The 13,303-nt window shown below is 42.6% G+C and overlaps 1 protein-coding gene across 2 annotated transcripts in view; it reads left to right on the top strand.

The window, feature by feature from the left end:
• The first annotated feature begins 2,680 nt into the window (after positions 1 to 2,680).
• atp8a1 (ATPase phospholipid transporting 8A1) overlaps positions 2,681 to 13,303 on the top strand; it is a 175,379-nt gene continuing 164,756 nt past the window's right edge. For both annotated transcript variants that reach the window (XM_080745990.1, XM_080745989.1), the window contains exon 1: positions 2,681 to 2,970. In XM_080745990.1, the coding sequence (XP_080602116.1) occupies positions 2,922 to 2,970 (49 nt within the window). In that variant the 5' untranslated portion in view covers positions 2,681 to 2,921. The remainder of the gene's footprint in view (positions 2,971 to 13,303) is intronic.

The raw sequence follows: 13,303 nt of genomic DNA, 5'->3' as shown, positions 1-13,303 counted from the left end.
AAGACAACATTTTCTACTTGGGTTACATCCTTGATAATCTTTCCAGTGGCAAAATGACAACTAAGGTAATCAAAATAATCTACCAAAGAACTTGTTTTTTACAGAGGATCGGCCTGCTGGTCAGTAACTTTGAAGACTCAGAAAGAGCACTCATCATTCAACCCCACTTTGACTATGGAGTCTGTCCACGTATCGCAGCGCCTCAACGAACTTAAAGAGGTGGTGCCATAGTTTTGTACTTTTTCTGGTTTTCATTTGTCTAGGAGGTTGACAGTACTTCATTAGACCCCCTGGTGTGATTGTTATGAGAAATTAGGCATTCTCTTTTTATTTGGGTTTTTAGCTGGAGGATGCCACCTGCTGGGTCAGACGTGCCGTTCCAAAAACACCCATACTTATTACATCATAGAATCAACCCCTGCCCTAATTACCATTCACCCAACACATGTGGGTGTGGCTAACTTCAGCTGGGTCACCACCCACCATGACAACCACGCATACCAATGAACTGGTGGGTGTGGCCACATAAAAACATAATTTTAACTCTTTCTGTACACTTTTTTGGAAAAATTCTTCCTCCTAGTATAATCATAATAGTAGATAATCATGTTTTATAGAGGGGAAAATCATGGCACCCCATCTTTAAAAACAAAGCCCAAAACAGCCCAAAACAAACTAATTATGCTACTGCTTGACCTTCCATCTCAGGCTCACCTTACCCCTGATCATTTTGTGTGTGGCTCACGGTAGCTGACAGAGTACAGCATCATGCAAAGGGCCTGGTGTACAAGATACACTACACCACTAGATACCCATGTAGCTTACCTGTCAAACTACTTCCTAAACGTCAAGGAGGTTCACAATTACAACACCAGAGGCAGCTCCACAAATCACGTCCAACCCATTTGGCAAAAAAAAAGGTTACATTCGTTCTCCTGCTATGCCTCAAAAATGTGGAATGCCCTACCGACTGCCTTAAAGGAGTGTAAATCCCTACCCTCCTTTAAAACTGCTCTGAAAAGTCACTTACAGGTGGCTGCAACTTGAAACTGGTAAAAAAAAGAAAAAGCCTATCCTTAGCCTTACCTCCCCTGACCTTTCTACTGTAAATAACATTTATTATTTTATTTTTATTTTCTGTCTGTCTTATGATGATACGTTCTTCAAAGTATTGTTTTATTTGTTTGTCATTTAATGTTGTATGAGTTCTAAAAAGGGATCCTAACTGAAAAAGCCCAAACGCTTTCTTGTGGTGTTTATCCTTTTAGTTGACCGTGTGCCTATTGGCCTAACTATACCTTTTCCTCTCCAAACCTCTCATAAAGTCTTCAATCAATCAAACTCCTTTTGGGTTTGGAGTTTACTCCAAAGTTTACCGCGGCTTCATTCTTAAATTGTACTATAAACGGCCCGGCATGCATCGCCAAACAAGAATATTTTATTGTATCATTTGTCAGGATTCCTTGTTCCCTGTTCCTCATTTTGACGGGGTCAAAGAAAGGCAATTTTTTACCTTGCACGTCTGGTTATATTTGGTAATCTGAGTTATTTGTGTTTTGTTCAGAGCACACACCTGACAAAAGACCATTGATATTAAATATTCATGATGATAGTTAAATAAAATATTGTAATTGCGATGCGTATGTGACTTTGTCATGGTCAGACCAAAAGTACATTTTGTGAATTTTTGTCAGGAGATATAGTATACGTAGGCCCCCTTGGGTGTTTTAATTGCGACTGAAGGTCGCAGTTTACTATGAGAAACAACCACAGCTTGTCTGTGTTCGTCCGTCCGTGTAGACGTGTACACATTTTTTTACGGTATTTGCCACTCTGACACCATGCTCTGATGTCACTGTGATGTCAGGAGAATCACTCAGAATGCGTTTGCCGCTCTGACATCACGCTCTGGCTTCACTGTGATGTCACACTAACAGAATCCCGACCTCGCCCTGTAGGGCGAGGTCGCTTGTCGCCCTGAGGCGTTTTACTAGTATCTTCTAATGTGGCCCCCTGTTAAATAAGTTTGGACACCCCTGCAGTAGAATATAGAGAATAGTGTGGTTGCCCTAATAGGCAACCACACCAATTATGCCATAATAATCGTGTGTAGGCTATACAAGCAAATTGATAACAGAATGTATATGCTATATAGGCTAATAGTACAAATTAATTGTACAAAAAACGATAAGTAGCCTAAGTTGTGATGATGTTTGGTCACAACATAAACAGTATTGAAGTGAACTGTATCTCTCAACCCCACTACAACTACTGCAGTGGGAATCTCCACAGGACTCACCAATGCAGTACGTTTAGGGTAACTGCAGTATTTAATTATTGTCATCATCTTTACAAAACAACAACGTCCTATAAAAAGAAACACCCCGGCATCTTCTTTTTGTAGAGTAAACATTGTACATGTATAATATTTTAATGTGTTCGCATAATGGTATAGATTAATCTCCATGAAATGCCCCGGACCCTTGCCTGTGTAGATGGTACAGTCCATATTATGAAGCGGCTGCGTACGCTGCCGCTTCATAATATGGACTGTACCATCTACACGGGGGGGACGTCCCCCTCGTTTCAGTTCATGTGAAAAACCCGTGTCGGCTTCAGCGATTCCGGCCGCGTCTTTCTCTAGTCTCTTTACAACCCACTTGATACACTAGGATGCGGCAGGGGGAAGCCGTGGAGTCGTGAGGCGGACGTGGTTATGGTCGACAAAATAATGAATGTTCACAGTTGAACGGAGCGTTTGCTGTCCGCATGAAAGAGGCTACTTCGTTGAACGTAGGCTGGTTCTGCTGGAATTCCTAGACGGGCGAGAAGAGGCAGCTACTGCTGGGGGAGCAGAGTGACCGTTAAGCGGCCGTTTGACAGGTGCCGTCGCCCGGCTCGCCCCGGCTCTGCGTGGAGAGATGCCGCCGGTCCAGAGAACCATGTCCGATCTTCGTTCCCGAGCGGAGGGTGAGTAGAAAGCAGCTCCAGAGAGAATGACAACATAATCATGTACAGCACTGGTTCCCAAACCATGGGTCGGGACCCTTTTGTGGGTCACGGACACATTTTTATGGGTCCCTTAATTTTTTTGTTTCCTACATTTTGTTTTTAATTATTATTTCAAAACATTTTCAAAAAATATTCCCAAAAAACATAATTCTTCATGATAAAAAAAAATGCAATGATTTTTTCACGAATAAATAAAAAGAAAATAAATTAAGAAATTCCACAAATTAGAAAACAAATGTTTAAGAAGGTAGTGAAAATCGCTAAAGCTCACAGTGACGCGTTGTGAACTTGTTATCTGCTATTTTCACTAGTTTGGGTGACAAGCTAGTTTGGGTCACGAGCTAAAAAGTTGGGGAACCACTGAAATAATGTAGTCTTACTGCAGCAAGAAGGCCAGTTCTCTGTAACTACACTTGCTTGCTAGCTAGCACTGAGTACCCAGCTAAATGGCACACATAATGACATAAAGACGAGTTATCCCAACCATTTACTTTTACTGAGACAATGTGCTCAGGTAGGTACAGTAGGTAGGTGGACACTGGGCAGTGGGCAGGCCACTGCCTGCCCTTCACATTGAAGCTCTTGTCTGCAGTGACATTTGCTACAGGTCTCACAGCATTGTTGGCCTTGGGATTTTCACAGACACAGAGCACAACTAGTTTTCAAATACTTTCTTGTCACCACCATTTGTTTGTGACAGGGACTGGGGCCACCATAACTTGAGAACACATCTGTTGTTAGATTAGATTTAGAACGGAATTCTACAACTGACAGTACACTTTATACTGTAGGTAGAGAGACAGTGTTATTCATTTTCATTTGACTTGGTGAACTTGAGAGTATAGGGCTTATAGGAGGGTTAATTTGTATGGTGCAGAAGTTTATTCAGGTCACATGTAGGGCAGGCGGTGGATGATTAATAATGATTTCAATTTCTATTTGCCTACTCCCACTAAATGACATCCAAAGTCCATTATTGTTGTTTTATAATATGGGCACAGCAGAAGTATGTTGATTATAGTGGCAACTTTGTTTCACTGTTTATTTGTTTATTTAAGCGGATCCCCATTAGCTGATGCCTTAACGTCAGCTAGTATTCCTGTGGTCCAAGACATTCAAATACATTAACAAAAAAAATATATATAAAAAGATATGTACTGAATCAACTTTCTAAATAATCTACAAGTGATGTTTGTAGTTGATGTAGGCCTATATCCATTTATTATTTCCTTAATATTATGCTAATCAGGAAACTCAATACAGCAACTCGGTAAGTATGGGAAAAGTAAACGTTTCCTTAATACAGGGCAGGCATTTCATATTCACAAGTTCACAACCCAAGAAATGTAATTTCATTCATTCTGTCACTTTTTGGCTTGCCAGTAGTATAGACCTATATTTTAGTCATTGTTGACTTGCATGAAAAAAAGAACTAGGCTACGTTTAAGCAAGTTTCTTTTCATGAAACACGAACCATTGTGTACGCAGTATTTGTCATCTGCAATAGGTGTTGGCTTTACTCATGTTTGGACTACTGCTAATTGTGTTTTGCATACTCTCTGTAGTAATTATGACACTTTATTACCCTCAAGGTTCCATGTATAATGATGAGTGTATTGTAAATAATTCAGTGCAGCATAGATTCCATAGAGGACTCCAGCACTGTTGACCGTTGATGTTTCTGCAGTCATAAGACCGAAGCATGAATAATGTAGCAGCTAGTGCTGTCACCCATAGCCCCCCCGAGGAACATACCACCTCTTTTCAGTTACAAAGGGCAAACATTTTACTTCTGTACTTTTCCTCAAAGCCATTCATTTCCATGTCTCGCCATCTGCCCCCGCCCTCCCCAACACCCCTCCCTCCATCTCCTATTTTAAAAAGGTGTTTTTCTGTGCGATCAGAGCTTTCAATGTTGGAATCGACATCGACTTTGATTCCAATGGCGTCTATGGGTATGTCTTGCTCCTACTCTATGTACATCAAGCATGCCAGCCTCACAGCTTCGTTTCAGTGCTTGTCTACCCCTCCCCTTTCTCCCTGGCTGACTGCCTGGTACAGGTAGCTGCTCTTTTGTTCCCTGACAGTCTCTGCCATATAGTTTTATTTTTTAATCACCACTGTGTGTCAGGCAGCCTTCCATCTAGAAAGGGCAGGTCTCTGCCAGGCGTACAACCTATCCACTGGTGGCCTGTCCCTCAGCTCTGCGTGAATGCACTCCTCATCCTGGCATCCATGTGCCACCATACTCCTCTGCTCCACTCTGCTAAGTTTGGGAATTAACCAGCCTACCCACCAACCCACATGCTCTGTATTGCCAAAACATCCCATCCAGGGCACAATATGACATAGGTGAAGTCATTATAGCCATCAACATTAGGACTGTGTATTCTATTGCCTATCATGATATGTATCACAATATAGATTAGTGGCCACGATATGATTTGAATTGTGAAGTGATGCACGTTGATTTTGAATTATGGCCATAATGTCTTACATAATTTACGACAAGAGCTACTAATCTGTATAAGAGCAATAACCTGACTCCTGAGTTCCTCATACTTCCATATTCTGGAACTGCTCAGAGATTGGTGCTACACCGCACAGCGCCCGGTTCCAACCAATCAGCGGCAGTTATGGGCTGGATCTGAGCGAGACCGGGTGTGACGCAATCGAGAAGTGCCTGTTGCAGTTGCACTGTAGTTCTTTAGCTATTCATCTTTGCCGCCACCACGAACAAGTCGAACAAGCCTCTTTTTTTCAAACGCACTTAACGTCGCGGTCCCCCTGTGATAGACTGAAGGCCCCATTCAATCACCTGCCAAATAGCTTGAAAAAATGTACCACCTCCTTCAGCCGTTTGCCCTGAGCGGTTCCATATGGAAGTATGAGGAACTCAATACGCCACCATCTGGTGGAGTCGGGTTATAAGAGCAAAGCAAATTGCACAAACTAAAACACAGATCTTTAAAGTAATATAATTGACTATAATCCCAGAGTTAACGTCCTATTAATACATCAAATTAACTCATACCCTGCCAAAAAAAAACGTTTCTATAATAAAAACGTCTTTTTAACTAGTCGGGGCCCCTAGGGCAATACAAGGACCGTTTGGTTCAGATTCTCGCAAATTCGCCAAATTTGGCACAGATGTTGTCCATAACATACTTAATCATTTTAAGATGGGTGCCAAGATGGGCACCCCATGGTACTGCCGTATTGCGCAATCCAATTGGGCTCCCATTGACTTTCTATACAGGAGGAAAATACCCAGAAAAAGATTTTTTTTCTGGGTATTTAAGGAGGATCTGAGGGGTCTAACTAGGGGTTTGTCATGATGCTGAATCCATTGCAGGCATTTGTTTTGAACAAAAAACATTCCGTGGGCTAGAAATGGTCTCAGAAAACAATACACGTATGGGTGAGTATTCATGTTAGTCGGAGGCCTTAGGGTTTTTTTTTCTCGTGCTAATCAGTCTAAAAGTTCAACATTTTGCACAGATGTAGCTCAGGGCATGCTCTAATGATTTAGCTAGGGCGCCCGAGTCTGCGACACTCGGGGTCGCCACAGCACCCAAAAAACTCTGAAAAGTGATGACTCATCACTTTTCATCACTAAAGTCGATGGGAGCTCAACTTGATTTGGCCGCTGTGGCGACCCCGAATGTCGCAGACTTGGGCGCCCTAGCTAAATCATTTTAGAGCATGCCCTGAGCTACATCTGTGCAAAATTTTGAACTTTTAGACTGATTAGCACGAGAAAAAACAAACCCTAAGGCCTCCGACTAACATGAATACTCACCCATACGTGTATTGTTTTCTGAGACCATTTCTAGCCCACGGAATGTTTTTTGTGCAAAACAAATGCCTGCAATGGATTCAGCATCATGACAAACCCCTAGTTAGACCCCTCAGATCCTCCTTAAATACCCAGAAAAAAATCTTTTTCTGGGTATTTTCCTCCTGTATAGGGTGTGCCAAATGTAGTTCTAAGAGCGGCCATTTCTTGGGTAAACACAGCCTTACACAGGTGTTCTGATTAGACTATAACATTAGTTCTATGCAATCAAACAATTGAAACACCTGTGTTTTGACCCAAGAAATGGCCGCTAAGGACTACAATGACGTAGCCGCTGGCACACACTATAGAAAGTCAATGGGAGCCCAATAAACCCTTTTGCAAATCCCGCCCCATTCTGCCCTGTTACTATGATGGGACATTAACCCTGGGCAGATTGTTTTTATAGTGGAAGTGGATGGGATTTTTTTTCCCCTTCATAGCCTCATTACAGCTAGGGCTGGGTTCGGTAACCGCCGTATCGCGGTATACCGCGGCCTACCGCGGTGTCAGGGTCCTTACCGCGGTCAAAAAAGACAAAAAAATAGGCTATTTTTATTGAGAACGAGCGAGTTTTAAAACGGGGGAGAAGCGAGGACCGCATGCGCTCCATGCCGCTCTGCTCTGGGCCGTGTACCACACGTTGGAAGCCGCCCACATACGTCACTCACACACACACAGTGCACGCAGGGCAGTAGAGTACGGAGCACAACTCTATGACGGAGCAGCAATGCAGCATATACTTTCTCTGTAATCCACTCGACACAAGGATGTTAATACATACCTTGTGTTGTGGCATATCTTTTTTTATTCATACGGATTACTGGCGGAGCGCGGGCCGCGTGGACAAAACCGAAAATGAAACTATTTTACTTTCTCCAGCTCCACCGCGTCGCACGTTGTGCTCCGTCCAGCGGCGCGTCGGCGATTTTATAACCTTTTCTGTCAAGTCTTGTAACTAAAACCTGTATATAGCAGCACCCAATCACTGTGATTTGAGAGTTGAGACGTGACGTGAGTTTACAGAATCACTGTACACGATCTCACTACCCTTCCTCTTCTGGTTTGTTCACATAGCTGTTTGTGTCTGAAAAGCCCAAGTAGCTAGCCTACGTTACTATGGTAACCCGACAGTGCAGATCTAAAAGCTCAGAACGCATCGCGGATGCGATGTGGTGTGAGCTTGTAGATCTGCTCCTTTGAAAGCCAGACCCGCTGTGCTGTATGGAGAAGTATATCTCGGCCAGTCAGGCTGTGTCGCCTCTCCACTGTGGAGAGGCGACTTTTGGGAAGATGATTGCAATATTTTGGCTTATCGCCGAACCTTAATTAATAGATTACCGCAGTACCGGCGGTAAATGGGAAGACGGTAATCGCGGTAACAAAATGTCCATACCGCCCCAGGCCTAATTACAGCTATATAAAGTACCAAAGGAAAAACACCTAGGTGATATTAATAAAAAGGGAAGACAAAGGTACAGTAGTTACATTGCAAAACAGGGGGTTTACCCGAAAATATATGTTTTAATTTGTTTAATCCCAGTGGGACAGAATCCTCTTTGCAGATTATTTTATAGTGGTAGTGGATGGGATTTTTTTCCCCTTCATAGCCTCATTACAGCTATATAAAGTACCACAAAAAACACATCTACGTGATATTAATAAAAAGGGAAGAAAAAGGTACAGTAATTACATAGCAAAACAGTAGTTTTCCCCCGAAAAATAAATGTTTTAATTAGTTTAATCCTCTGGATCAGAGATAGAAAGAGAAGCGCATTGCATCTTGGGTACTAGGAAGAGGACAGAGAGAATGTTTCTCCTCACATAATAGGCTGGCTTTTCGTAATTCTGCCCATTTAAATTATATGTACCCAATCGTGACTCTTAGACCATTGATAAGGTACATGTGAACTAGTTTGTTGAAGCTTATTCGTTATGATGAGCGAGATCGCTTGACGCTTGCCGTCGCTATCACCGTACCGGCCGATCTCCGTGTCGCGCACTGCGGACAGTTGTTGAAAGCCACATTCAATATTCTCCACTGCACAAACTCCACCCCCGATAGCAAAAAGTGAATGTTTTTTTCTGGTTGGCCAGTCAGGGAGTCTCAGGGACCAATCAGAAGGCTGACAAACGGTCTATTGGATTGCGCAATATGGCAGGACCATGGGGTGCCCATCTTGGCACCCATCTTAAAATGATTAAGTATGTTATGGACAACATCTTTGCCAAATTTGGCGAATTTGCGAGAATCTGAACCAAAATATCCCTGGCTTCCCCGACTGCCAGACGTCTTCTGGACGTCTTTTTTAAAATAATAATAAAAAATATATATATATATATTTTTTTCAAACATTTTTTTTTGGACCTTCAACAATGTACTAGGCATGATCGCGATTGCGAAATTGCATGTTTAACCCCCATACCAACCCCATCTTTCAAAACTGGCAGCCATGTTTGTTTACATTTGAAGAAAACCTAAGGGCTCCTTTCTCCTGAATGCCTGAACGGATTTCCAAGCGGATTTTTTTGTTTGAAAGCTGTGAAAAGCATGCACATGCATAGTGCATGATCTGTGCACGAATGTGTGCACCAGCGTGCACACTATTTTTTTTAAACCTTTGTTGGCGAAACAGCAATATAAGAGGTCCCACTTTACATACGGCACCGACTGAGTTAAATTGTAAATGTAAAAATAAAAAACATTTTTTTTTTAGGTCATGTATGCATTTCCTGCCATATCGATACAGTAGCCTATGGATACGTGTATGGACAAGCTTGATGTGTTTTTTTTCTTCCATTCACTACTTAAAGGAGTAGTTCACCCATAAAATTACTTATTTTATATCAATTGTTTTTGTCGCATTCCAAAGTCAATAATTTGATGACCGGTTCATCGCTATATAATATTGGAGACTCCACTGGTCAAATTATTGGCTTAGGATGTCACAAAAACAGTAAACAGCAAACAGTACTCAAATAGATATAGACCAGGTGTGGTTATAATATGCAAATATGTCTTCCCTGTGTATTTTTGGTTTCTTCCTGAAAGCTGAAAGCCTCGGAGTCAAAAGGCCCAATCGAAATACACTGTTTTAATCACAATCTCCCCATTTTACAATACAGCAACACTGTGGGTGTTGCTAATTTCAGCTTGGTCGCCACTCACCTGAAAACCACGTATACTTAATGAACAAGTGGGTGTGGCCACAAAAAAAAACCCATCATTTTAACACTTTCCGTACACTTTTATGAAACAAATCTTCCTCTAAGTTTAATCATAATACCTTATGATCGTGTTTTAGGGGTGAAAATATCACAGCACCCTGTCTTTAAGCTTTATCGCCCACCCTCCCATTTTCAATATTCCTGTTATTCTAGTTAAACTGAACCTCACCCCTACCCCTCCCCTCCCCTCCCCTGTGCAGATTTTCAGCTACACCATCTAAGCCTCCGTCTGTCTGAATAGTGGTTACAGCCGGGAGGGAGACCACAGGGGGAATAGGCCGCTCCCTTTTGACGGATTCGAGAGCGGCTCGTGTGCCTGGGCGGATCACTGGTTCATAATAATGTGGCACAAAAGCACGCCTCTAAATCCCCTGTCTGGCTGCTGGCGGTGTGTCATATCAAGTCCCCTCCATCCTCACAATGCTGGTCCCTCCCCTCGCCTCAGTGCGGGACATCATCTCCTCTCCTCTATTTTACACTTCACGTCCTGTCTTCCATCACTAAGGCTGCTGCAGCTGGCCTAATATCAATTTCTTCACCTACTCTATTTTCCCCACCTCACTGAGTCTCCCTCCGTCTATGAGGAAAAAGAAGATCTGGCAGTTTGACAGTGTACACGCACGTGAACTCGTGCATGCACAAATGTGCTCATGCTCGCATGCGTAAGCATACATATACGTGTACATGCGCGCGTACCCATGCATGCACGCTTGCGCGCGCACACACACACACACACACACACACACACACACACACACACACACACACACACACACACACACACACACACACACACACACACACACTAGTTTTTCATGGATCTTTTTAATGATTGGTAATCTACATGGTATTGATCAAACATATTATTGATAGAGAGGACCATTGCAAGATTATGCTTTTTTTTATGCCTTCTTTATTTTGTCACAGTGCAGGGACATGGAGATGACATTAAATATTTATCCAACTGGGGCTGGCCTGGTCAAGTAATCACATTTTATTTGTAATTATGACTTTGTCTTCCAATGATTATGAAAATGATGTCTTGTTATAAGCTAGCTCCCCCCTTTCCTTTATGCTTACATCACTAAAAGCCAAAACCCATTCTAAATTAAGCTGTGGCTTTGTTGATATTGTTAATCCTTCGGTCAACAAGAAGGATAATTCAGCTTTTTGGAATCACTTTGGTTTCAAGGAGTCCTATGTGGAAGAAGAAATATCATTCAAGATACATTTTAATAAAGTGGCCTGTGGCCAAACAATAAAGGAGCAAAAAAGTAAGAAAAGTTTGCAGAAAACTGTCATCACAGTTTTTTTTTGTTCAATAAATGCATGACGTTTCCAAAGTCAAATTGTAATCATGTTAAATAATCATCTCAATATGATTATTGCCATAATTGAGTAGCCTTAGGCCCTGTTACAGAGTGGCATGCCCATTTTAACTATTAACACCTCTGTGACAGGCCTTTATGGTGGAGCCATGTCATCACTAGCAGACCACTGCGGTGGCTGTTCAGGTATTGCCTTAAAAGCTTAGTATCCAGGATAATGGGTTTGATCCTGTGATCTGCAGGTCAGATGGAGGTCCTCAGTAATGACCACCTTTGTTCAGGTGGAATCTTATTTATGATCCTTACAGCATACAGCAATGAATCACCTCCACATAACAGCTTTGCCACTAGCTAAAAAAAAACAACAACTCAGTTCTGATCTCCCACTGCCAAACACCAAATCATTCATGAAAGGAGTATTAAAGATTGAAGGAAGAGGGATAAAGAAAATGGTTGTATTTTTCTGGTTGGTGCTGGACCGTTATGTCTACACCTGAGATATTTAACTGACAGCCTTTAAGAGCCTTATTGCATACAGTGAGTGTGACCGTAAAATACAAATAAATTCAACAATACAATCGGACACTTGTCAGGGGTTCAGTGCAGTGGTTAATGTCACAGCACTCAAGACAATTGCTGGATTGTCTTGGTGCGACACGCGTGTGCCAGACAGCAGGACGACACAGCAGTGGCCACTTGCACGTGCCGGGAGACGGTCAGTGTGACCCTGACACGGCACGACTGCAAGGTCAGGCAGTGAGGCGTCGGCTGGCACCCAGCGGGAAGGCAACACCATCAATGGTTAGGAAGATGACACCAGCGTTGCCCTTGGCCAATGCAGTCTCGTGCATTTTATGGCCCTCTTCCTGTTCAGATGTACAACTACAGTATGTCACTGTGGCACGGCTGCTCTTTAGCAGGTGGTTATATCTTAATAGCGTGCTCGCAACAGTCATACACCCTATATCCCCTGCTACTTGCCCTGCCTGTCTGTCTGCTTGTCTGTCTGATTGCTAAAAAAGCAGAAGTACTGTAGCTACCTGGTTGTTTGTTAAATTAGTAGATCCACACCCTTTTAATCAAGGTGGGCACACCCTTAATCAACACAGTGGCAGAGGCATTAAAAGAAACAGAGTCTCTCTCTCTCTCTCTGTGTGTGTGTGTGTGTGTGTGTGTGTGTGTGTGTGTGTGTGTGTGTGTGTGTGTGTGTGTGTGTGTGTGTGTGTGTGTGTGTGTGTGTGTGTGTGTGTGTGTGTGTGTGTGTGTGTGTGTGTGTGGAATCTTGTGTATTTGCAGATTTTGCACACTCACAGTGGAGTGTTGGTTGAGGATGAACTTAACTGATCTGTTTGTTTAAACTGGGGGTGTCCAAACTCTTTTCAAAACAAAAATATTGTTGTATGAATTTCAGAAACAACTATACTGGTGAGCCATAAATAATCCTTTTATTAGGAAGCCACGGTCGATTGGGCCACGGTCAAGTTTGTCCTCGTGCCATGATTGGCCCCACTGGGCTGGACTTTGGACATATCGGGTTCATTCAGCAGCTATTTTCCACTGGCGTGGATTATTGTTATCCGGGTGCTGTTATCACTCATGCTTTCAAGGTGCATTCATTCATTTTTAGATCAGGGGTCATTGGATGTGAATTGAGTTGATGAATTCTTGATTGCTTGAAGATATTCTCGTCTATAGCCAAGCGTGAGCAAACTCGACCTATAGGACTTTGAAAACGTACCTAGCAGCATAGGTCAAACATGACTATTTGCACAAGCGTATCTGTATGTGCTTGAGGGTTTCATTTGAACGCTTGGAGTGCTTTGGAAGTGCTTTGGAAGTGAAGTGCTGCCTGATTTAAGTGCTGATATGGTGGTTATCAACACAAGCAGTACTGATA

The sequence above is a fragment of the Nannobrachium achirus genome (assembly GCF_963921795.1).
Source record: "Nannobrachium achirus genome assembly, chromosome: 17".
NCBI classification, from domain to species: Eukaryota; Metazoa; Chordata; class Actinopteri; order Myctophiformes; family Myctophidae; genus Nannobrachium; species Nannobrachium achirus.
Note: the sequence above shows the minus strand (reverse complement) of the source record. Positions and strands in the feature narration are given on the sequence as shown.